General features: G+C 47.6%; 1 protein-coding gene and 1 long non-coding RNA gene across 9 annotated transcripts in view; one reads left to right on the top strand and one right to left on the bottom strand.

Annotated features, from left to right (window-relative positions):
• Window positions 1–674: 674 nt before the first annotated feature.
• LOC124110169 (uncharacterized) lies at window positions 675–10067 on the top strand. The gene is made up of 2 exons (XR_006857199.2): window positions 675–1606; window positions 8497–10067. It is a non-coding gene; the product is annotated as an uncharacterized LOC124110169 (long non-coding RNA).
• The window catches only part of LOC124110168 (uncharacterized), a 76340-nt gene continuing 56639 nt past the window's right edge, over window positions 6753–26453 (bottom strand). For 5 of the 8 annotated variants that reach the window (XR_009224318.1, XR_009224319.1, XR_009224321.1 and 2 more), the window contains one exon: window positions 7665–9373. Coding sequence is in view for 1 of the 8 variants with exons in the window: in XM_058570918.1 (XP_058426901.1) it covers window positions 22129–22250 (122 nt within the window). In the remaining 7 variants the exon portion in view is untranslated. Of the gene's footprint in view, window positions 7155–7248; window positions 9374–20395; window positions 22251–26453 lie in introns of those variants that run through there. The other 3 variants (XR_009224323.1, XM_058570918.1, XR_009224317.1) reach the window with 2 other exon arrangements.

The following is a 26453-nucleotide window of genomic DNA, read 5'->3' as shown; positions in this document are numbered from 1 at the left end:
AGGGAATGGAGATTCTCAGCTCTCCTAGGAACTGTCTTCTAACTGGTTTTATTGGGTTGGGACTTTTCATGGGATGCCTGCCATGAGCCACCTCTCATGGAGGCCCCACCCGGGATCTGAAGACCTCTCCCTCAGCTACCATGAAAGAGAAAACTGCTTTTTCTTTCACTGAATTCAGCACCCAGCACACTGGAGGTCCCAGTGCCACTGAATGAGAAGGTGATAGGGCTGTTGAGTCATAGGCAGCTGGGAACCAGAGACCAGGGGCGCTCACCTGCTCCCCAGGTCGCCCACCATGGGGCAGGTGTAAGAAGTCTTCAAGGTGTTAGTGGAATAAAATCAGAGACTGTGGGAGAATTCTGCCCCTGGTGGAAGGATCCAGGACTCCTGAGCAAACCTAGACAGATGCTTCTCAATAAATGTTTGATGAATGCATTAATCCTGTCAATCACTCAGGCCCTCACCGCCCCACCAAGCTCCATGGGCCCTATCAACCTGCACCGCCCCCCAAACAGCCCTCGGATCCAGTCTTGCTTCTGTGGGCACCACCCCTGCCATTGATCAGATCCTTAATCCTTCACCAGCCAAATATAATTCTCTGGGCTTCCCGTCAACCGCCCCCCGCCCCCCCGCCCCCCCGTCCCGGTCTGGCTCCTACACCAGTGACCGCCCAGGAGTGTTCCAGAAGCAACCTTGTCACTCCACAGATTCCAACCCTGCAGGAGTTCCATGGACTGTCCCCAAGCCCTGCTCCCTGCCCGCCGTTACAGCTTCGAGTCCTTCCTTACTTGCTCTCCACCTGGAGAGGAAGTGGACTTGGACCCCCTCCACCCTTTGCCAGCCCCTCGAAGCCTGTCCCCCTCACCCTGTCCCCCTCACCCTGGCCTGCACCTCCTGCCCCTGCCCCCCACCCCGTGTCCTCCCACTTGTCTCACTTGCTGTCCCCTCCAGCTCTGCTCACCTCTGTCTCCACCATCAGCCACCCGAGCACCTGGAGGGCAAGGACACCTCTCAGTCCTCTGTGCTACCAGGAAGCCACACTGGTCGCCAGTCAACAGGGGATCAGCCTGCAGCTGCTTCCGCCTCCTGAAGCCGTGGAAAACTCCCACCGGAGAAGATGTGTTCTTAGTTAGGAGAGCAAGCTGGGGTCCCTTTTTGGAATGAAACATGACTCTTCCTGGGTGTCCGAGAAGAGAGAGAGACAGGACCGCACACGAGGTGGGGAAAACATCTCTGCAAACTCTGGACAGATCTTGGGGAAGCGGTGGTGTGTAGAAGGCAAGTAGGGGACGGTGGGCCCGTGAGGGGGCTGAGGGCACAGGAGGGAAGGGCAGCGGGTAGCTCTGGGCAGTGCAGGCTGAGGAACCTGGAGGAGCAGGGGGGGCGGGGCAGGGTGAGAGTGCTTCCCTTCCTGTGCTGTCACTCACACGCACATACCCTGCCCCGCCCTCACCCATTGTGCCAAACCTTCGAGAACAGTCTCTGAAAGCCGCTCAGTGATGGAGCTGGGGAAGACGGAGGGAAGAGACCATATGCAGAGGGACACGGGAGCAAAGCCAAGGGGGTGGCTGAGGAGTCCAAGGGAGGCCAAAGTCGGAATTGAAAGGTAAGTCTGAGAACCAGCCCGGGCCAGAGATTTGCAGAAACCCAGGGGGAAGGCTGTGAAGGAAGAATTGGGTTCCAGTTGTTTTCTTTAAATATTAAAGTGAGGCTTAGGGCTCAAGGCTGGCTCCAATGAATTGAATTGAAATCCTGATCCGTTTGGGGACCTCGGGGACTGGCCTGCATATGTGTGGAGGGGAGGTGGCTCTCTCCACCCAAGGGAGAGGAACAAAATGTCAAAAATGCTTAGCAGAGAGTATTTCCCGTGGTCGAGATGGAGGCTGCAAGGCCGAAGGCTTCTGAGAGCAGGGAACACGGACCAGGCTTCCCTCAGAAAGGCTGCGAGAACCGCAAAAGAGACAGAATCTTGACACGCCTGAGCAGCAGGCCTCAGGGAACACCTGGTCCTCAGATGGCAGGTGGAGTTGAACCCAAGTGCCAACTCCCATCAACGGGTACTGGCTGCCCGCAGCCCTGCCTTAGGAGGAATTCCGAGGCTCTGCCTGGCTTCAGCAGGAAAGAAACGATCAATTAATAATGTCTGTCATGGATCCCAGAGCAGGAAGGAGAGGGTGCGTGCTGCCCGGTCGCTGTCCTTGATCTAGCCCAACTTGCCTTTTTATAGATGGAAAATAAAAAGAAAGAACGTCTCCAAAGTGACCTTGTGGCTGGAGTCAAGTCAAATGTCCAACTGGGGGCTCTTCTCTGCACTGCGATCCCTCCCTACACACCCATCGCAAGGCGAGGAAACGGGAAGGTCAATATTGGCCGCGTAGCTGGTGAAACAAAGCACAGAAGCACAGACCTCGCCGGAGGAAGCGGAGGGGAAGCGCTTTAGGTCTATTTCAGGAGCAGATTTTGGCCAATCTCTTTGTTCACGTTGCGGACATGCAGCTTCCAGGGACATCAGGAAGACTGCAGGTGCCGGGAGCAGTGGCACGCGCCTGTAATCCCAGCAACTCGAGAGGCTGAGGCAGGAGGATCAGAGGTTCAAAGCCAACCTGGGCAACATAGTGAGGCCTGTGTCAAAAGAAAGATGAAAAGGACCACAGTGCAGGTCACCGTACCCTTGTGGCCTGGGCCCATGCCCAGGGAGTGGGAAACTCCTCTGACAGGGGAGTAGAGGCCGGGCTGGCCCTGTGATCCTTGGCTGGTGTCTTTGCAGTCTCTTTCATTCAGCCCACAAATGTTTTTTTTGGTTGTTTTTTTTTTTTTTTTTTTTTTTTTTTTTGAGCACCTGTGAGCAAACGAGTGAGCCAGGAGCCGGGGCTGCAGATCTCCAGGCACCTACATCAAAGAGAGGGCCGAGCCGGGCCCAGAAGAGCTAATTATGCAATTAGTTATTTAATGATAAACGGAGCTAAATGCCACGAAGGGGTACAAGGAGCTGTGGAGTCAAACACCCAGGGAGCTGATGTCATCCGGAGAAGGAGGGGAAGTTTCCGGGGGAAGTGACATTTAAGCTGAAACTGGCAGGATTAAACGGGAGGTGGTGATGGACGGGGGCCGAGGGAGGCAGCGAGAGGAAGATGGAGGGAAGACAGAGGGCAGAGAGAGAACCTGCTCGAGGGCCCAGGGAGCAAAGAAACACGACGTACCTGAAGAAATGAAAGAAGGCCAGAAGGTCGTGAACACAAAGTGTGCATATTTTTTCAGGTCTTTAGAAGGCATCCTCTCTGGACTAACAGCTCACATAAACCTCTTGGCCTTCAGGTTGGCTTTTGGCCCCCGCTCAGCCCCTCCGCCAGGTACATTTGTGCAGTGTAGAACCTGCACAGCTGTACACGGCCATCCTGTTTCCCCCACTATCCCAGCCCTCAGCAAATAGGCTAGAGCAATGCCCATAGGAATCAATCAGACTTCCTGTTAAAATGCAGTTTCTGATTCAGTAGCCTGGGGTGGGGCCTGGGATTTTGCATTTCTAACACACTCCCTGTTGCTGCAGTGGCTGGTGTCTGGACCACACTATGAATTAGCAGGTGAGTTGTGGGCAAGAACAAACAGAGCAAACTGAGAGGGGGGAAAAAAAAATCCATGGGAGATGATTTTGTTTGATTCAATGCAATCGTTTTGGGTCATTCCCCCACAGTGTGCATTGGCTTATCATACGAGAGACAGATAAACACAGTCCCTGTCCACAAGGAGAAGGTACTCAGGACCTGGAGACAGGTGAGCCCACACCTAGTCCCCGAGGTCAGCCATCAGTCCCACAAAGAGAGGACAGCTGTGAGCCAGGTCGCCCAGAAGGAGTAGCACAGGGCAGACTCCCTGGGAGAGGTGACAGTCGCAGGAGGAGGAAGATTTCCACACTTGGGAAGTGGGAACAGGTGAGCCAAAGAGCCAGGGTGTACCTCAACCAATCAACAGAGAGATCAGACTTTTAAAAATCAACAAATAAACGACAAGACCTTCAGTGCGATCAGGCACACAGATCGAAATGGAGGATGGCGGAGAGCAGGGATTAACAGGAGGCAGAACCAGAAAACTCATCCAGCCTTGGATTATCCTGGCTCTTCGATGCCAGGCCAAGAGAGGACAAATAGGAAACTGTAGGTTTTACCAAAAAAAAAGAAAAAAGAAAAAAACGAAACCTCGTCAGGGCAGAGCCTGGGCCAAGTGCCCGAGCTCCGGCTCTGCGGGTCCCAATAGGGCGCCCGGGGCTGGTGAGCCCGACACCGTCCGTGGAGGCAGGAGGCCCCGGCAGGATCAACGCACAACAGCTTTCTGGTGTCTGGGTTTATGTTGTCAACACAGGAAGGTGGGGACAACAATGTGGAGGGCAGACATCAAACTCCACCTGCAGGGACAGCCGGCTGGCGGGGAGGCCACTGGAGGACGAGGTTTCAGAGATGCAAAGGTGACCTCCGAAAAGGACTCAATGAGGTGTGGAGCTCCACGGCAATTAGAAAGAAAGCCGTGCCATCATATTTACCCTCTCCAAGACGAAGGCCAGACACAGATGGTTCTATAGGGAGGAGACCCTGAAAGTGCTTTAAGAGGCTGCGGGAAGTGAAACTGCTAATGCACAGGACCCCAGGATCCTGCACCCCCCGGGGTGCACGTTAGGACAGCCGGCAGCCCCAGACTCCAGTGTCTACCCTGCCCCACCCGGAGGGACCCAGTGGGATCAAGCCTATCCCCAGGGGCACCCAGCGATAACCCCGACTGGCTGTCCTCTCCCCAAACTGGGACCTCGTTACCAGCTATTCCTGAGACGGACAAACACAGGCATCTGGACCAACCCTGTCCAGTGCCCAGATGCTGAATGGGGGTCCAGGGCTTTTCTTAATGTCACCGTTAGACTGGGCTCAGAGCCGGAGCTGTGGAAAGGTGGCCCGTCCTGAGTTTCCCTGCTTCCTGCCTCCTTGGGTGCTTGGGGACACTCAGTCCCTCCTCGAGTACCTGCCGTGCTCCCTCGGGGCCGATGCTGAAGCGAGGACACAGGGGTGAGGCAGGTGTGGTCCTCAAGAAGAACTTGGCAATACTGTGGGCCTCCCAGTCCCTGGCTCCTAACCTCAGGCATCTCCTCCTCTGCCTTCTGGTGGCTTCCCTCTGCCAGACGCACGGTCTCTCTCCTGCTATCAGGGCTGCAGAGCTCCTGGGAGGTGATGGTGCTGGCCCCGTGCCCCCCACCACTGCCCCACCCCCCCCACCATCGAGCTGCAACAGGAGCTGGGGGAGGACGAGGAGGTGGAGGGGAGCCTGCTGCACAGAGCCCTGAGCCCCAGAGCGCTCGAATGCTTTCTCCAATCACCCCACCATCGGCTGCCCAGACGGCTGGGGTGCTGGTGGGCTTCCTGAGCAGCCCCAGCCACGGCCAGCCCTGCTCAGACCTCCTCCCCTAAGTCCAAGTACAGCGTCAGGCTTCTGGGTACTTGAGAGACCTCGCTTTGTCTTCCTGCAGATCCCAAGGCAGACAAGGTCCCCTGCTGCTGTCCTCGATCACAGCCATTTCCGGCGGTTGAGACCACATCCCTGACAGTCTCTGTTCCAGCAGGATAGACAGCAGTTACAGCTCCAGCACCTGTGGTCACTGAGTGGGCACCTGTCAGGGCTTCCAAAATGTTGGCCATGGAAAAGGGACGGCTGCGGGAAGCCCAGGGCATGGGTGGTACGGGGTGAGCCATTGTTTGTGAGGAAGAGAGGCAGGCTCAGATTTCACTGGAGAAGAGTGTGTGCCCGCACGTATGTGTACAGGTGTGCACGCATGTGTATTACACACAAAAACATAACATCTGTCTCCCGGCCTTGCCTGCCGTGAGCGCCTACAAGCACAGAAATCCCCATAGTGACTGGCACCCTGAGCACCCACACCCTGGTTTCAATACCATCCTCCAGTAGAAAGAACCAGAAATGGTGGATCCCAGGACTTCAGCTGCCCTTGCCCAGCTGCTCTCTCTTCCAGTCCTTCTCGTTCCTTTCTGACACCTCATCAGACAGCAGCACCCATGCACCGTCAGCCCCCAGTCCTCTGCTGCGGTGCGGAGACACGAGGAAGTATGGCCGGCTACAGCAACCCCTTCGGAAACCCGACGGCCAAGTGTGCAGACTCCAGCTCCGTCTGACTCTGGTCACTTACTCTTTCTGAGGCCCAGATTCTTCCTCTGTAAAATGGGGCAAGTGGTCCATGCAGACGCCCTGGGCTCAGCAGACCTTAAATGGCAGTGTTCACTCATGGCAAAGTGTCGCCCACCCCGTCAGGAGCAGGACTGCCTCATCCATCTCTTCCAGTCCCGACACCCAGCACCATGCCTGGCCCCTAAGGGTGACCGGTCTGTGTTTGCTGACTGTCTAACTGAATTGCCAGTGGACATCTACCACCAGCCCTTCTTAGCCAGTGTGTGCTGACGGCACCTCCCTCTGACATTGGCTTAGAGCCACAGGGATGGACTGAGCTCTCAATACCCCCGACTGATACCCATTGGGGACTGTCCTTCCTAGGACCTGTCCCAGCTTCCTAAGTAAAAGCCCTCAGGAGGAGACTCCCCCGTTCCCATCTTCTCTGGCTGGCCGCCTGCTCCTGCTCTCGGGACACCCCCTTTCTCTGTGCTTTCATCTCCTCTCTGCCCCTCGTCAGCACCGCCACGTCCAGGCTTCCCCTGTGCAGCGGTGTCTGCCCACCTTGACTCCCTCCCCTCTGCAGCTGCTTCTCCCCGACACCGTGCTTCCCTCCCTTGGAAAACCCCCCACCCCCTTGCCAACAGGCACAGGCCCTCAGTCACATCGACGCACGTCATTGTCACCTCTCTGTTGTTCTGGTGACAGACCATCTCTGCCTGCTTACTCTTTGGGAATTGGGGACAGATGATCTCCCTTAGGTCCTCCATCAAGGGTGGCTGCTCTTCCCTCCCGTCCTTTCCCCTAAACTAGAAGCTCTGGTGGGAGGCGAGGCCTGGAGATGGAGTGAGGATGCTCCAGACCCGGGCAGGAGAGGACCTCAAGGCCCAGGAGAGGATGGCCAGAAGCAGCCTGAGACCCCCCTTCCAAGGGATCTGGAGCCTGCAGGGAGGGGACAGCCAGGCCAGCACATGCCATTCACGCAGGGAGACGCGCTGTGTGGGAGAAACACAGGCTCAGCTTCCAAAGGCCTGGAGAACATTCCTACACCACGTATCAGGGACGCCTGTCACCAGGAGGGCCACTTACCTGAGAGCATGGTGGGCCCATAGGGGGAGGGCACACCCAGTGACTGTTGGCGTTGGGGGATGCAGACAAGCCTGTGAGGAAGGAGCATGTGCATGGTGTTCAGTCCTTTGTTCCCATGAGGCCAGCTCTTTGCTGCCCTCCTGGACTGTTCCATGTGACCTGAGTCCCCCCACCATACCCTGCTGGAGGAGTTGTAGTCCCCCACTCCATTGACATCAGGCTCGGTCCGAGGACCTTAGGCTTCAGTGAATGGAGTGTGCACACAAGTGACATGGGCCACATCTGAACAAGACCTTCCAGGAATAGCACATGTTCTGTCTTTGCTTTTTCCTGTGCCTTACAACCACATGGCCTAGTCAGAGAGGCAGGTCCCTCTATTTGGCTGTCAAAATAAAAAAGACATACAGAGCAGGGACTCGGCTTCGCCCTCCATATAATAAGTAAAGTGAGAGGAACGTAAACACATATTGCTTATATACCACTGGGATTTGTGAGTATTGGGGGATTGTTTGTTACTGCAGCACAACCTACTGAGAGCTGACTACAACATCTCATATCATCCCATGGTCCTGAGTACTATTTGTATGCTGGTGTCTCCAATATGTCTGTCCCCAGGCAAATCTCTTCTCTGAGCTTCAGATTCATATATCCAACTGCCAGTTCCAGTCTTCACTAGGGCATCTTGTATGGAAATCCAAGATAACATTCAGCAGGTAACACTTGATTTTACTACTGACCACCCTTGCAAATCTGCTCCTCAAATCTCCTCCACATGATTTATCCAATTTACCTCCAGAGCCCCTAGCCTAAGCCCATTATCTCTTATCTATCCTGCTGCAATCACCTCTTCACAGGCCTCCCCACCTCTACAGCTGCCAGAGGGGTCTTTCTTCACTGTGAACCTGCTTACATCATCCTCTTGCTTGAAGTCTTCCTGTGGCAACTGCAATTAAAACAAATTCTCACCAAGGCCAACCCTTGATCTGGTACTTAAGAGATCTTTGGCAAGGATGAGGATGAGGATGAGGATGATTGCGGATGGTTAATTTTGTATGTCAAATTGACTGGGCTGCAGGGTGCCCAGATATTTGGTTAAATGTTATTCTGGGTGTGTCTGTGAAGTGTTTCTGGGTGAGATTAGCATTTGAATCAGTAGACTGAGTAAAGCAGATAACCTCATCCAATCCATTAAAGAATCAGGTTAGAACAAAAGCAAAGGAGAATCCATTCTCTCTGCCTGTCTTCCAGCTGGGACACCAGTATCTTCTCCTGACTTCAGACTCAGACTGCAATGACACCATCAGCTCTGCAGCTTATTGACGACGGGTCTTGGGATTTCTCGGTCTTCATAATCTGAGCCAATTCCTTGTTTTATATACTTAATTGGTTCTGTCTCTCTGAAGAATCAATGAAGAAGAGAAAGAAGGAGGAGGAGAAAGAAGAGAGTGAGTGTTGGGGCCTGTTGGAGATGCTCCCTCTGAGCAGATGCTGAGCACAGACCTGACAGTAGATACCTACACGAGGGCTGGTCCAAGACTGAGCTACCCCCTGCACCATGCTTCTCAGATTCAGGCCCATCTTCACAAGTCAGATGAGGAGCTCAGAGAGCCCACCCCCTCTTCCTCGCTGCATTTCCCAGGGCATAGCTGAGCTCTGGGATAGCATATGAGTCCCTTGACAAAGGTTTTAAACCTCAAGAGATTTCTGCTCCATTGAGTCACCAGCACAATGTCCAGAGATCCTGAGAACTGACACCAGGCCTCCAGTCTCCAAGCCCAGCTTTAGATGGAGCCACCAGCTTCACGTTCAGGTGGAGAGAAGGTGCTCTGATTTTAACAGGTCCCCTTCAAATTTCAGAAGCCAAAACTTATTGTCCAATGTGACAGTATTAAGAGGCAGGGCTTCAAGAGGGGACTAAATTGTGAGTGTTGACTCTGGTGAATGAGATCAGGTGCCCCATGACAGGGCTTAAGTTTGTTCCTCTTGCCTTCTGCCTGCCAGATGAGGGCACAGTGCTCCTTCTCTCCAGGGGGCACGACGCTCAGGCACCATCTTGAATCAGACCACAGCCCACCAGACAGCCAGACCTGCCACGTCTCCACCTTGAGTTTTCCAGCCTTCGGAACTGTGACAAAATAAATTTATAGTCTGTTATTTTTCATAGCAGCAGAAAATGACTGAGATATGATAACAAAGCCACTTGGGCCGCATGCAGAGAGCACCGTCCCCTGTATTAAGTAAGCCCTGTACAGGGCATTGCTGGGGACGCATAGGGAACCAATGGCTTCCTTCACTCATTTTGATAGTGGAGCCCAGGACTAGCCACAGGTGCTCTTGCTGTGATGTCCTGGGGAGCTACCAGTGGGACGAGGGGACCTCACAATTCTCTGTGGAGGCATGAATCTAGGTCACTTCCCTCTGGCTCGGACAGCCCTCAAGCCACACTCTGTTCCAACCCTGTCTAATGGTGTCAGCCTGCCAATCTGAGATGACTCAGGGTGTTAGGACATGTCAAGCTGAAACACACACCCCTTGTCCCATCCCGAGGGGCTGGCTCTGTTAGAGAAACAGGCCTCACCCACACCTTCTCTTCTGTGTTCCATGAGGTTCCGAAGACAACCACTGATCCGGCTAGTGTTCAAGCCTGTTCTCCCCCATAGAGAAGCCTGACTCTTCCTCATTAGTGAGGACAGACACCTCGGACTCATCCCCACAGCCCACCCGACAGACACAAAGGCAGGAATGAGAGAACACAAGTAACCCATCAGTGTGAGAGCCCATTCCTTGCTGTCGATTATTAAATGGCTATTTAATTTCTACATCAGCCTGCACATTTCATTAGTAGGAGTGCGCCCTAACCAATTTTCAATCTCTGCCTAAAATGACAGGCTTCTTCCAGGGTTTGCTACTACATTCCATCCCACATGGCAAAAGATGTCAAACGGTGGTTTTTAGGGGCCTAAGGTTCTGTGGTGGTCTCCCAAGGGATGCTGGAAATGGATGGTATTGGAACCAGAATCTCAGCTGTGGGGCCCTGAGGCCCTGGGGATGTTTGTAATTTCATCCAGATTAGCTTTCCTCATATCACTATTATATACTGGTGTCCTGTGTGTCATTTAAGTAGATTCTCCAGCCAAACAAAGATGTGAAAGCCACTTCTCTCCCACTTCTACATACACAAGTCCTGTGCCATCACTTAAAACACCATGTGACATTATAGATGTCTGTTGTCATCTTGCTGTCACCCCTCCATACATCATGCCACATGACATTGTATCTAGGCAGACATATCTTTTGATTTTATATTCAGGCTGTTTACAGGGTATTTTTCAAATTACAAGACCAATCCATGCTGATTGTGGCCATGGAAAGATTTATGAATTACCAGCTTTCTCAGGTTACCTCCCACTCTCTCTCCTCTGATGAAAGCAACACTAACATCTCCGCCTGTAACCTTCAAATGTGCACCTCTGAGGAATAATTGTAGCTATCCCTAAAATCATGAACACAAAAACCTCCCATGAAAATATATTTCTTGATTTTCATCTACAAGTTAAACGCAGAGGTTGTCTGGGTCTCTAGCAAGGAAAGAGCAACCAGAGTTGGCTGGTGACCCGGCAGTTTAAGTGACCAGCAAATGGCAGACCCTGCCTCTAAGAGGCACGCTCAGGGTGCGCTGCGGTGGAGCAAGCACGAGGCTCCGAGCGGTCGGAGCCTTGCAATTAAGAAGTGCAACAGGCCAACCTGGGAATAAATCCCACCTGGCTGTCTTCTGTGTGTGCTTGGGCAACACACCCTCTAAACCCCAGCTTGCTCTTCTGCAAAAAAAAAAAAAAAAACAGAAAGAAGAATAATGCTGCTATACATAGTGAAAGGAAAAAGAGCCCACACAGAGGTGCTAGGAGACTCCACCTAGCACCCAGGAGGGCTGGGAAAGCCACAATTGGGGAAGCTACCACCAAGCACCTCAGTTACGTTGTAACAGCAGGGATTTCCCAAAGCCTTACCCTGGGAATCTCCACTGACCTTCCCAGGCTGCGGCAATGAGGCAGGTGATTCTCCTGACACTCAGGTGGAAGGTCCTTCAACATCACATCTACCTACTTACTTTCCTAAGACTGCTTTCCAAGAATAATGGCCTCCCTGCCTTCTCCACTCTCCAACTCTCCCTAGAGCACCTCTCTTGACAGGAACCACATGGAGAAGGGCATTCTGGGAAATGTAGTTCCCCAGCTCCTCTTCCCCAGTGCAAAGGATACCTAGCAACAGGTGCCGGTGATGCCAGGTGGACAGCCAACAGCCCAGTGCTACCTGCCACATTGGGCTTCTTAAATGAAGGGATACAGACAAATTCTTAGCAAAGTGCTTGGCACCCGACTAATGCTCAGGAAGTAGCAGTAGTCATGATTCTTTTTATAATTTTGATCCTGGAACGGGTGGCTTTCCACCCAGCCGAGCACACCCACTCCTTTTAATGTTACAGAAAATGCTAGGCTTTGGGGTTTCTGTCAAAGATACATTCCCCATCACAGTATCACTCAGCAGGTCCTACTCATTTCTCTTTCGGATCCGATTATAATGGCAACATTTGTAAATTGCTGATCCTTTAATTCCCCATAAGCACACATTCTGGCTGGAGGTATTCAAATCGATTACACTGAAACACGTGAGCTAAATTCTCTACTTCTGTATCTCCCAGTTTTATATTCCATGATGATTGTACCCAAAATCACTACAAGAAGGAGGAGGAAGAGGAGGAGGAGGAGGAGGAGAAATAATAATAATAATATGCTACAGGTGTATCTCTACTATCTGTCAATCAAGACACGAGGAAATCCAATAATGGCCCCATTTATGAGCAAGCAGCTCTAGCTTCACAATTGCTATTAATTGCTATCACCAAACATTTCAGAATAATGAGATGTTTTCAATCCAAATTAATTTTAAAAACGCAAATTACACACAAACTTACTTCCCTGAAATTTAAATTCAAACTATTCTGCAGGTAAGAAAAAATATATATATGCTGGTAAAGAAATCAAACTTATTGGACTTCAAAATTCAAAATTCAATTGCAGAAATAAAATAGCTTATGAACCGCAAAGGCTTTGCCCAGTCGGCCCCTGCTCTGGAGCGCAATCCAAACATCACATGGTCACAGGTCAGCGCTTCCTGCAAAGAAATCCATTTGACAAACAAACTTGGAGTAATAGCACCCAGATCTGTAATGCCTTATCCTGATTAATGATGGGCCCCACACTGTCACATCCAGGGTGACGAAGGGTAAAGCTAACATTTTTGGGAGCAGCATTACCTGTAAAATTGCAATAATCTCTAGGGAAAATGACCCAATTTAAACTTATTCTCTCTTTAGCTTGAATTTGTTTAGCTCTTTGAAACTTGTTCTGTGTTGTTACCTGTGTCCTTCAAAGACAGGCTCCTTGATATTCTATATACCTGGCCTCTTCCATCAGATGTCTTCAGAGATTTTAAAAGCAATTTAACCCCTGGTTTACCATAGTATCATTGAAGGGCACATCAGTATCCCAAACAAAATCTTTGGAAGCCGACGCTTTTAATTGGCATGTATTTTTAAAATTAATTAATTAATTAATCAATGTGCACAAAGACCTATTTGTTCTATCAACCCTGGTCTAGATGCTAGGGTGAATGAACCAGAAGTAGTCTCTGATGTCAGGAAGTTCACATTCTAGCCACAAGAGTGAGATAAATGAATATACATATAGAATCACTTCTAGATGTTTAAGTGTTTATCTGAAAGTCTCTTCACTTCATTTGTCTGGGATGAGGTGGGACCAAGTCTATGAAGAACCAGAGGAAGAGTTCTCAACAGAGGTTATAGCAAACACAAAGATCCTGTGGCAGGAAAGAACTTGCCAGTGTCCAGAGGTAGAACTACATTGCCAGACACAAACATACTGACAACATACACACCAATAGGCACCAAAGTCTTTCTAAAATGTTTTGCTAAATACATTTTAGAGTCGATACAAAAGTATTTATAAATATGGCTACTATACCAAAAATAACAGTATCTCACCATCCAGTTTCAAAAATTAAATATAACCATTAAATTTGAAACCCCCAGATGCTCCTCCTCCATCCCATCCTATCTCCCCAGAGAATCCCTAATTCCTAAACTGAATTCTGCTTATTACCTTTACGTCTTTTTGTTTTGTTTTGTTCTTGTTTGGTGAATTTTGGGGAGTGGGGGGTACTAGAGATTGAACCCGGGGGTACTTTACCACTGAGCTACACCACAAGCCCGTTTTGTTGTTGTTATTGTTTTTGTTTAGTTTGTTTTGTTTTGTTTTTGAGACAGGGTCTCCCTAAATTACCCAGGCTGGTCTCAAACTTGTGATCCTCCTGCCTCAGACTCCCAAGTTGCTGGGATTATAGACAACTAGGCTTTCTATCTTTCTGACCTTATATCTGATTACCATACTGTTTCATATGTCTTTGATCTTTCAAATTAGAACCGCCACGTTCCAGTATGCTTCCACGGCCTATATTTGCCAGCAGGTCAAAGCTAGAATCAATTTATTTTTTTAATTATGGGGGAAAGGATTCATGGGTGTTAATTGAATTTTTTATTGATATCATTGTAAATTCACACGCAGTCGTAAGAAAAAATACAGAGAGATTCTGTGGACCTTGCATGCAGCTTCCTCCAGCAGGGACATGTTTAAAAGCTTAGTGCAATATCACGATTAGGATATTGACATGATATAATTCCCAGTCAATTCTGATTGCCCCAGTTTACTTGTACTGGTGTGTGTGTTTAGTTCTATCATCTTATCACATGTGTAGGTTTGTGTATTTATCACCCATCGAGATACTGGCCAAGCCCATTCATCCTGAGGACCCTCCACGTTGCCCTATATAACCATCCATATCTCCCTCCCACCCCACCCCTTCAGTACCCTCCAACAGTCACTAATCTGTTCTCCATTTCCATTTACTTTTGTCACTTCAAAATATGATGGAAATGGAATCATAGAGTATCTAGCCTTTTTTTCACTCATAATAAGTCTCCTGAAGATTCATGCATGTTGTGTGTGTCTATAGCATGTTCCTTTTTATAGCTGAGTGCTATTCCATTGTATGGATATACCACAGTTTGTTTCACCAATCACCTGTTGAAGGTTATCTGGGCCTTTTCCAAAACTGCTATGAACATTTGATTCCTTCAAATAAAGCCTCCCAGGATTTTGTGTAGGCATAAGCTTTATATCCCTGGGATAAATGCCTGAGAGTACAATTTCTGGTCACATGTCATTTTAACAGAACTGACAAATCATTTTCTATACTAACTCTACTATTGTACATTTCACCAGCAATTTATGAGTGATCCAGTTTTTTCACATCCATGGCAACATTTGGTGTTCTCACTACTTTTAATTTTAGCAATTCTAAAAAATGTAGAGAGATACAGAATCATGATTTTAATTTGTATTACTTTGATGTCAAATATTAGTTTGTTGCTTACCTGTCTTCTGAGCAGCCTCTTCAGTGAAATATTTGTTCATGTCTTTTGTCCATGTTCTAATTGAATCATTTGGGTTTTGTTGTTGTTAATGTTTGTTTGTTTACTACTGAGTTTGGGGAGTTTTTTATATAATTTAGATACTAATCCTTTGTCAGATATTGGTTTGAAAATATTTTCTCTGTAATCCATCTCATGGCTTGCTTTTTCATTCAACATTGTTGTTCTCAACTTCACTTAAAATAGACTAATTTTTTTCATTTTTTATTGTTATATAGTACTCCAGGGTACATTCCACTGTTGATAGACGTTGGTGTTATAATGCTGTCTTGTTTTATTTGATTTTCCCAGATTACAAATATTTGCATTTATTTTGTATGCAAAATTAAGCTTGGATATTCAGGTTTGCTTTTTGATTAAGTATCTATATAAATTCTTAGTCCATTCGGGGGTGGGGGGTATTCTCCATTTTCTCATTGATTTGAGGGAGTCCTGTTGTTTGTTTGTTGTTTACTTGCTTGCTTACTCATTTTACATATTCTCAACATGAATCTTTTTCTACTTATGTGTGTTCCAAATCTCTTCTTCCAGTTTGTGGGCTTGTCCTTTGACATCTGTTGGGATGTCTTTTGATGAACAAACATTTGAATGCAGTCAAACTTTTCAGACTTTTCTGAATGATTGCAATTCTTAGACTTGAAGAACTCCTTCCCTGTCCTGAAGTCGTAAATACCTCCCGTGTCGTCACAGTATTTAAGAACATAGTCGCCCCCACCAAACTGCCTAGATTCAAATCCTAGACAACTTGTTTAACTTCTTTATGCCTCAATTTACTCAGTCACCAAATGGCAATGATATCAGTACCTAGATCACACAGTTGTTCTCAGGCCTAAATAAAGTAATATGCTGGGGCTGGGGATGTGGCTCAAGTGGTAGCACGCTCACCTGGCATGCGTGCAGCCAGGGTTCGATCCTCAGCACCACATACAAACAAAGATGTTGTGTCCGCCAATAACTAAAAAATTAATATTAAAATTCTCTCTCTCTCTTTAAAAAAAAATAAAGTAATATGCTGAAGCAGCTGAAGATTGGTGTATGTAAATGTTAGAGCCTGTATCCTCACCATCTTCACCAGGTTTTGAAATATTAACTCTGACATTTAAATCTCTAACTACTTAATATTTATTTTTATATATAGTGTGAGGTATGGGTCCAACTTTTTAAATAAATATGAGTCATCGATTTACACAGCACACTTTTTTAAGTCTCACCAAACTGCAAGACCAACGATGGTAAATCAAATTTTCACCCATGTGTGGAATTTGTTTTGAGATTTCTCTTATCTTCCAAGGGTCTCTGCCTAAGGCAGTGGGCCACTGTGTCTTAACTGCTGTAATGATATTCAAGAAGACTGACTCTCCACCTTACTTCTTTGGCAAATTTTGGCTATTCTTGGCCACACACATACACACACACACGCACACACACGCATATGTATATATATATATATATATATATATATATATATATATATATATATATATATATATATGTATATATATACATATGCATATCAATTAATGAATATATATTCATATATATGAATACATCTAGAGAGAGAGTTTGGGGGCCAGGATTATACCCAGGGTCTCTCGAGTGCTAGGCAAGGGCTCTACCACTGAGCTCCACCCCAGATGACTTAATACTTACATATTTAAGTCAGTTTGTTCAGATCCCTACAAAAGAAACCTGCTGGATTTCAATGGGAATTGCATTGAATCTATAAATCAATTGGGGAGAACAGTTTTCACATCATTACTTCCCCCTCCATGAAGTTGGTGTGTTATGACTTCACCATTTTTAGTGGTTTTCAGTAGTTTTACATTTTCTCCCTTCAGTTCCTGCACATGTGTTTGAGATTTATGCCTGAATATTTTGTGTGACTTGGAGGCATTGTACTTGGTTAAGAACAATTTTAACTATTCATTGTTGATGTAGAAAAATGCAATTAATTTTTTTGCTCCAGTTTTACATTCAGAGACCTTTTATTAATTCTAATAATGTATCTGCATATTCTTTGGAGGTTTCTGTGTTTATACGCGATCCTCTCAAAATAATGAAAGTAGAGATTTTCTTCCCAATCCTTATTTCTTCTTTTTTATTGTATGTGATATTTGCTGCGTGCCATTGGCTGGGACCCTCGGTACCCTGAAGAGATGCGGCGATAGCACACATTTGGTTTCTCATCTTCAAGAGGTGCTTTTGACGCCTCACCTTTAAATGCCACGTTTGGCATAGGGTTTTTGTTAAGAGGTCTTTATCAGATGGGGACATTTTATTTTATCCCTGGTTTGCAAAAACTTTTTAGAAACATTATAGGTGGATATTGAATTTTATTAAATTTTTTGTATCTATTGAAAAGATCCTATTACTTTCTTGTCTTGTTAATGTAAGGAATCACATTGATTTTTTCCATGTTTTAATGTTTACCCAATCTTATATACCTTGGGTAAATTGGCTCATGGCCGTATTATCATTTTTCTGTCTTGCAGGACTGTGTTTACCAATATTTGCCTTAGAATTATGTGTCTATATTCTTGAGTGAGATTTGTCTCTACCGTTTTCCTTTCTCATACTGTTCTTGTCAGGATTTAGCATCAAGATTATACCAGCCTTGTTAGAGAAATGCGAATCAAAACTACTCTAAGATTTCATCTCACTCCAGTCAGAATAGCAATTATCAAGAATACAAGCCACAATAAATGTATGAGTCCCACTCACCCACTGCTGATGGGACTGCACATTGGTGCAACCACTATGGAAAGCAGCAAGAAGATTCCTCAGAAAACTTGGAATGGAACCACCATTTGACCCAGCTATCCCACTCCTCAGCATGTACCCAAAGGACTTAAAATTGGCATACTACAGGGACCCAGTCACATCAATGTTTATAGCAGCTTAACTCACAATAGCTAAACTATGGAACCAACCTAGGTGTCCTTCAACAGATGAATGGATAAAGAAAATGTGGTACATATACGAAATGGAATATTACTCAGACTTAAAGAAAAATGAAATTATGGCATTTGCTGGTAAATGGATGGAGCTGGAGAATACTATGCTAAGCCGAATATGTCAATCCAAAAAAACTAAAGGCCGAATGTCTTCTCTGACATGCGGATGCTAATTCACAACAAACTGGGGTGGCTAGGGAAAAATAGTTACTTTGGATTAGACAGAGGGGAGTGAAGGGAGGGAAGGGTATATGGGGAGAGGAAGGATAGCAGAATGACTCAGACATTATTGCCTTTGTGCATATGACTGGTGTGATTCTACGTCATGTACACCCAGAAAAATGAGTTATACTCCATTTATGTATAACGTGTCAAAATGCATTCTACTGTCATTTATAACCAATTAGAGCAAATAAAAAAATTTTTTTTGAAGATTTAGCTAGCCTTATAAAATAGGTTGGGTCATGTCTCCTCCTTTTCTGTTTTATAGACTAGTTTGTGTAAACTTGAAACACCAGTATTTTGAATATTTGTAGAACTCACAAGTAACATGATTTAGAAGGATCTGGTATGTTTCCTAGTGTGCGTCTTAAATCTAATAATCCTATCTATTTGGTTGTCTTCAATTCCACTTATTTGAATCAACTTTATAGTTTGCATTTTCTAGAAATCTTCCCATTTCATCTATTTTCCAGAGCCGTGTCCCGTCAGGCTGTCTGTAACCCTCTCTTGTCTTCCGAGTCGGGGCATCTGTGAACACACTCCTTTTTTCATTCCTCGCCCTGTTTATCTTCTGTATTTTTTTTTCCTTGATCAATGTCACCGGAGAGTTTTCAATTTTGTTAGTTTTCTTGAAGAAACGACTTGGAGCCGGGCCTTCCTGAGGTGTGTGTGATTTCTCCCCACACACGTTTGCTCTCCTTTGTAGTTTTTCACTATTGCTTTCCTTCTGCCTTTCTTGGATCACTTTTAGGTCTTCATTTTTAAACGGCTAATTGGGCTGTTTCCTTAGTGGGAGGCTCTCAGCAGAGGCCACCGCAGGCGCTGAGACCTGCAGGAGCATCGGCAGACACCGTCGGCTCCGGACCCGGGGACAGGGTGACAGTGAGCGACAGGGGGCTGCGGTGAACACCCCACTCGGAGCAAGGCGACCCCGACAGCCAGAATCGTCCAGCCCGCCAAGTCAGCAGCCGAGGGGGTTGGGACCCTGCCCGGGCTCATTGTCGCAGCCTCTGTTCTCGCCTCCCAAGCGCTAAATGGTAAGTGTCATGCGGGGCGCTGCTTTCCATCCTCCCTTCAATGTTTTTTAAATTTAAATACAGAATGATCGACCTCTTTTCGTGGGCAGTTCTGTGCGCTGTAACGTGTGTACAGAGACGTGTGACCACCGCCACCACCGGGGTGCAGAACTGTGCGACTCCCCCGGGGGACACCCACACTCCACTCCAGCCCCTTGGGCTCACTCTCCCCCCCCCCAATGACCGTCACTGAGCCACTCTCTGTCGTCTCCCAGGAGGGCACCTGCTACTGTTTGATTGGGTCGCTCAAAGAACTAAGTAGTGGAAACTTAATCTCAAGGCCACAGGGCTGGGAGGTGGGGCCTCGTGGGAGGTGCTTAGGTCAAGAGGTGTAGCCTTCATGAAGGGATCAGTGCCAATCATAAAGGGGTGGAGTTCCATCTCGAGTTCCCTCTCACCTTCCACCCTGGGATAACAACCAGGAGGCCCTCCCCAGATGTTGGCACCTTGATATTGGACTTCTCAGCCTCAGAACTGGAATTTCTCTTCTTTATAAATTACCCAGTCTGTGGCATTCTGTTACAGCAACACAAAACAGACTAATACTTCGTATAAACAGAATCAGACAGTACATAACATTTGAAAATGGCTTCTTTCGCACAACATAGAGCTTTGAGATTCTATTCTTTGAACCCACAGCTTATTCATTTTTCATTGCTGTGTAGTATTTTGTTGTAGGTTTGTCCTGAAGCGGGTTTATCCATGCACACTTTTAAGGACTTCTGGGTGGTTTCCATTCTTTGAGCAATAATGAATGAATGGATCTGCTATTTGTGCCCAGAGTTTTGTGTGAAATAGGTTGTCATTTCTCTGAATACCCAAGAGTGAGATGGTTGGATCATAGGGTAAGTATAGGAATAATTTTATGAAAATTGATCAAACTCTCTTCCAGAGGGGCCGCACCATGTTCATCTCCACCAGCCAAACCTGAAGTTCAAGTTCACCAAGCTTCCTGCACCAGCATTTGCAGTAGCCAGAGGCTTTTTGTCTATGTGAGAGTTTTCCCCTCATTATTTTATTTTAGCCATTCTAATAACCATATAGACATTTTTGTTTTAATTTATGTTTAATTTATGTTTCTCTAATGGCTAATGTTGAGCTCCTTTCTTGTGTTTATATGCCATTTGTATAGGTCCTTCAGTGAGCTCTCTGCTCAAACCTTTGTCAGTTCTTTTATGAGATTATTTTCTTGCTGTGGAATTTTTCAGTGATTTGAGCAAGGTCTCACTGACACATAATAAACATAATACAAAATGTGCAATTTGATAAGTTTTGACCACTCATGAAATAAAACCAAGATAGCAAACATAACTGTTACCCCCAGGGTTTTCTTAGGAATACCCCCCTTCTTCTTCCCTGCCCCAGTTCCCGGGCAACCATTGCTCTTTCACCACAAATGTTTGCATTTTCTAGAAATGTAAAAAATTTGTGAAATTCTAGAAAAAGTACTGTTTTGCTTGCCTTTTTTATTTAGCAAATTCTTTTCTGGATTCATCCAGGTTGTTGTATCAGTAGTCCATTCCTTTTCATTGCTCAGTATTATTTCATTGTGTGAATTTACCGCTGTTTACTTATCCATTCACAATTTAATGGACAATCGGGTTTTCCTAATTTTCCTAGCCTCTAGAACCATGACTCAAACCTTTGTCCTTTATGAATTTCCCAGTCTCAGGCTAGGGATAGAGCTCAGTTGGTAGAGTGCTTTCCTCGCATACACAGGCCCTAAATTCAATACCCAGCACCACCAAAAAAAAAAATCCAACCTCGTGTTACATTAACAGAAAATGAATTAAGTTACTCAATCACTTACTGTGCTTTGGAGGTTTTATTATAAGTAAATTTTTAAAAATAACAATGACTTTTGGTGACCTTTAATAACTCACTCTGTAAGCAGCCCTTACAAAACATTGCAGACGGCACACATTTATCTGTTTAGGGGGGAAAGAAAAGAAGTTGGATTTTTGGACCCTTTTGCAGCCCACAAAGAGGTCCTGTGCAGCCAAGGACCACATCTGGGGAATCCTCAGTCTGAGAAGATTTTAAGGGTCTCTAAGTACAGAGAAAGAGTTCAGGTGTCTCTAAACACAGCCCAAGGGTTTGAAGCCACAAAGGGCAAGACAACCTCAGCTCTACTCCTTGATGCTATAACTCACAAAAATTATTCTGAGAAAACGAGGAAAGTTGCCATGAACAGTTGGTGGTTAGTTCATCTTTCCCACTGAGGGTGAAGGGCGAGTCTTAGGATTCGGCTCGGAGCCTCACGCCTGTTGTATCATTTAATTCTCATGCCAACATGGTGAGGGGACACTATTGTCATTTCTTCTTCAGGGATAAGGAAATTGAGGCTTGGAGAGCTCTGTTTTCCAGGTCAGACAGAGTGGCAGAACCTGCGAGATTGGAATATTTGTGGCTGTTCCTGGAACCACTCCCACAGGGTTGGTTTTGGCAGGATTTGAGCCGTCTGTGCATCCCACTCCCCCTCCCCACTGGCATATCTGTTTTGTACCAAATTTACGGGGCAGCTGAGTTGTTTGGCCTCCTGCACGCTTGGTGGCCCACGGGGCCTGCTGTATAGTGAACACAGTGGGCTCCTCCTCTAGAACCCCGCACTTGTTGCCCTGTGTTTCCATCCACCTCGAGGTTGACAGTTACTGCATGTTGCTTGCTGGTGTGGGTGATCTCTGCCATGACCGCCTGGCTCCCGGGAGGGGCCGAGCGAGCTTCTCTCTACAGACAGCTCATCACTGTAGGGGCAGGGCACATCGCCTGCAGAGACCCCCGTGGGACTCACAGGGGGCAGGTCTGATAGGGAGGCCGGGGAGGACGCATCAGGGAGTCTGCGCTTTATCTTACAGATAAGGGATGTTTTCATCGTGGCGGTGCTGGAAACACACCTGTGTCTAGTGTTGGGACCATCCAGGGCCACCACAAGGACGGACCTTTGCATGCTGGAGATCCGCCAGGGTAAAGCATGTCTATCATCAGGTGGAGACGTGGCTGAGGAGGCTCTCTGGCCTTGTTCTGCCCAGGGTCTCCTCTCTCTTGCCTCCTGTCTCCTTCTCTAACTAGTGCCCCTTGGTATCTCCCGCTGGTCCACAGCAGCCAACACGCCCGGGTCCAGGCCCTCTGGCATTTGCCAGCTGCGTCCCATGGCCTGCTTCCTCTGTGCCTCGGTGTCTTCATCTGTAAAAGGGGACAGCAAAGGAACTCACCCTATGACTGCTGTGAGGACTAAAGGAAGCAAGCACCGCCACCCCCCCGCCGCCCCCAGAACCCTTAGAAGGGCACCTGACCCCAAGCAAGCATTGTGTAAGCTCGGCTCTGATCCCTGTGCACTTGATGCAGACCGGACGGCCCAGAATTGCAGTTGACACCATCCTTAGGCCCTCCAACGGCTCCTGACCAAAGGCTGGACTCTGAGGCAACTGATGCTTCTGCCACCCTCTCTGTCTCCCTTTAGTCCTCCTGACGCCAAAAGGCATTCATAGGAGAACCAGGGATGTTCCTCTGCTCGGGATTCTGCCCTGAAACCTGCGCAGCTGCCTGGAAACTCCTGGGGAGCCCTTTGTCTGAGTCCTCCTCTCTTTACGCTGCAGGAGAGGGCTTGCAAGCCTTCTGAGCTTGGGCGAAACAAGACTTTTGTAACCAAGGGGCCTCTCCAAAGCCAGCCATTCAGGCCTCTGCTCTCTCTGGCCTCATGGGTCCCTCCCAAGACATTGGCAGGTTAATTAAAAGAAAGGAAAGACCCTGTCCCTCCACAGCGTCACTGGGTGACTGCCTTGTAACTGTCCTGTCCACATCCGGTGAGTCATACAGGCCTCCCAGATGCTCCCTTCTCTGCACCCTGGCTTCTTCCAATCAGAGAGCGGTTGCCAAGGGAACCACAGGTACCAGTCTCTCTCCATCCCCTGAATCAAGGCCTAATCTACATTGAAAGAAATTTCCATTCCAGAGCTCAGCAGATTTCAACATTTTACAACCTGCTAAGACTACTTCCTTAAAGGGGTGGCCCTGCCTCCACAGTGCTTAAAGCTTGCTCTTTTGCCTAAAATATTCATGGTGCTACTGAGATTTTCTTACAGGATTAATTTGGTTAATCCATCCCTACTGAGATGTGAATGATAGAGTAAAAAGACAAGAAAAATCCTTCAGCAGAATCACTGGCAGAATTGAATGAGATAATGTAGGTAAAGTGCTTGGCACAGAGAAGGGATTCAATCAAAAGCCTTTGGGCCAAGCAAAATGGCACAGGCCATAATCCCAGCAACTGGGGAGGCTGAGACAGGAAGATCTCAAATTCAAGGCCAAACTCAGCAACTTAGAGGGACCCTCCGAAAACTGGGGAGACTTTGTCTCAAAATAAAAAAAATAAAAAGAGCTGAGAATGTAGCGCAGTGGTAAAACACCTCTGGGTTCAAACCCCAGTACCAAAAAATTTTTTAAAAATTAAAAAAGGTGTCGAGCCTGAGTGAAGGCTCATAGGAGGTGCAGGGAGCAGGAGGAGGTTGTGGAGGAGCAGAGGAGATGTCTGGGGAATTAACTTGGCCTCTGTGATGTGGCCAATCACTCTGCAGCCCTGCAAGAAGGACCCTCCCATCCCCTGACCCTTCTTCAGAGTCTGGACTGTCCACAGTTACTGATTTCCTTGAGAAAGAGAGCCAGTCATCTAACTGCAGTTGCCTTTCTTCATTCCTCATCAGGAGCGCCATTGTGTCTAATTAATTTTTGAGCGGACTCCAGAGGGATTCCAAAGAGAGCCGACCCCTGGTTGCCTTTCAGGGTCTCCCAACTTCCTGCCATCCCAGGCTGCTTCTCAGCTCCTACACCCCCCCTCTCCCATCCACAGCAGTTCAGTTGCCTCCCACATACTGAAACCCGAAGACACCCAGGAAGTCAGGTGCGTGCGTGGAGGCATCAAGAACAAGTATCCTGACAAGCCAGGAGGAAGCTTCATCTCCTTTTATGACCTGGCCTCAAAAGTCACCATGTCCATCCTGCACTCCTCTACCTGCTGAAACAGTCACAAAACACCCAATTGCAAGAAGAGGGATGTAGACCTGTCTCCACATGAAAGTGGCGTCAAGGTCAAGGTCAAGGTCATGGGTCTGTGGAGCTACGGTAACAGAGTCCCACGAACTGGCCAGTTCCAACAGCAGAACCGTATCGTCTCAAAGTTCTGGAGGCTGGAAGTCCAAGACCAAGGTACTGGCAGGGTTGGTTCTGTTGGGGATCGAAAATCAATACCCAAGCCCCACACTGTGGTGGTGACTTTGAACAGAAGGAGCCACCTCGAGGCTTCTCTCCCACCTCCGCACCCTCTGCCCTGTCTCAGATCCTCATTCTCTTCCAAGTGCAGGGCAGGGCTTCCTCTGAGGCTCCCATCCCAGAGGCAATGCAGATGCTCTGAAATCTCATTAACAAGGAAATCACAAACACCTGAGACCGGAAATTAACCTTCTCCCGCCTCAGGACATCTGCCTGGACAGAGCTTTCATCCATACTCAGGGCAGCTCTGAAAAATTCCCTGAGAAACTTTATCTATCTGATAAGACAAACTGTGCTCGGTGCTTTGCTCCCCTCGAGCCCCATAGCCTGTCATCACCACCCTCCAGGATCCCCAACGCCACCACCATCCAAACCCCCTTCCTCCCTGAAATTGGAAGTTATTGAAGCCTCAACCATCTGGCCCTTCAGACAGGCTCCAGCTTTGCATACAGCTCCTGTGCTGCGGTTTTCCCCGTGCGTGTTAACACACTGTGTGTCCTCTCTTCCCTGTAGTCTGGGTATTGTCAGCTCCCTGGAGCAAACCTTCAGAGAGTGAAGACAAGACTGTGCCTATAGTTCCTTCTGAGGGTGAGGGAGAATCTCTTCCCTAACTACTGAGGTCTGCTATCCATCCTTGGCCTACAGAAGCTTTATCTCCACATGGTGTTCTCTTTCTGTATCCAGATTCCCCCCTTTTATAACAACACCAGTCATATTAAATCAGACGCAGAGTCTAGCCTGAGAGCCCCCCGAAGCTGTCTCCAGCAGAGGGCTCCCCACCACCCCACTTTTTGCTCTGCAACAGTGGGCCCTATGATCTATCAAGCCCCATCTCTTCCCACCCCCAACACCAAAACCAAGTAAACGGTTATGGTTTGGGTCTGGATGTCCCCCCCCCCCACGAAGGTTCGTGTGTGGAAGGCTTAGTCCCCAATGCAGTAGTGTTAACCAAGGGGTTGATCCATTGATGAGTTTATAGCTGAATGAGCTTTTAGGAGGCGGGGTCCAGATGGAGAAAGTAGACCACGGGGGTATGCCTTTGAAGGGTATATTTCATTCCAGAACACCTCTCTCTCTCCCCCGCCCCTCACTATTTCCTCCCTGGCTACTGTGAACTGCATGAACTGAGCAGCCTTCATCCGCCATACCTTTCCTCCATGATGTTTCGTCTCGCCTTGGGCCCAAAGCAACAAAACCAACTGAGCATGAACCAAAACCATGAGCCAAAATAAATCTTTCCTCCTCTTCTAAGTTGATTTTCTCAGGTATTTTGTCACAGCAATGAAAAGCTAACTAACACACAAACCAGAAAACAGTGGGAGTTAAAGTGGGATTACCAATCCATTTGAGCGTTGCATGATTCACTTACCTATGATACCTTGAACAGGCGGATTCATAGGAACATAAATAAAATAGGGGTTATCAGAGACTGGGAGCCAGAGTGAGGGAGTAGGAGTACGTATTTAATGAGTACAATAGAATTTCTGTTTGGAATAATAAAAATAAGTTCTAGAAATGGATAGTGGTGACGGCATACAACATTGCAAATGTCCCTAATGCCACACTTCTAAGGAACTAAAATACTACATTTTCTGTTATGTATATTTTATCACAATTTTTTAAACAGGTTCCATCTGAGGCAGACAGGGAGCCAGGGAATACAAAGACAGTCAAACTTCTTAGGGTCCATCATTTTCCAAAGCACAAATTAGTTCTAGCTGTTGCCATTTTGCAGACGAGGAAATAAAGATCCAAAGCATTAAGTATTCAAGGCCACCAGAAAGGCAAAGCACAGACCCATTATCTCTAAAACACAGGCAAAGGAATCCACCCAGGCAGCTGGCCTTTCAGGGGATGGAGCCGTTTAATTTCACAAACTCATTACACACCAGAGCTGGCGGGACCCTTAGAGATCTGGCTTAATCTGTTTGGAGGACAAGGGATCTATAGTCCTAGCTGGCCGGCTCTTGGACCCTGACCAAAGCCCGCGGAAGCTGTCTGGGCTTGCTGTTCCCTTGTCCTCTTGCTGAGGAAGTGGTGAAGGATGGAGGTCCACCCTTCTCCCTTGTCCCACCCATGTGACCTCAAGCCTGTCACTTACCTTCTTCATTTCACATCATA

The sequence above is a fragment of the Marmota monax genome, unplaced genomic scaffold (genome assembly GCF_021218885.2).
Source record: "Marmota monax isolate L192 unplaced genomic scaffold, Marmota_monax_Labrador192_F-V1.1 WCK01_AAM20220418_F8-fsc00008, whole genome shotgun sequence".
NCBI classification, from domain to species: Eukaryota; Metazoa; Chordata; class Mammalia; order Rodentia; family Sciuridae; genus Marmota; species Marmota monax.
This window is presented reverse-complemented; position numbering and strand designations above follow the sequence as displayed.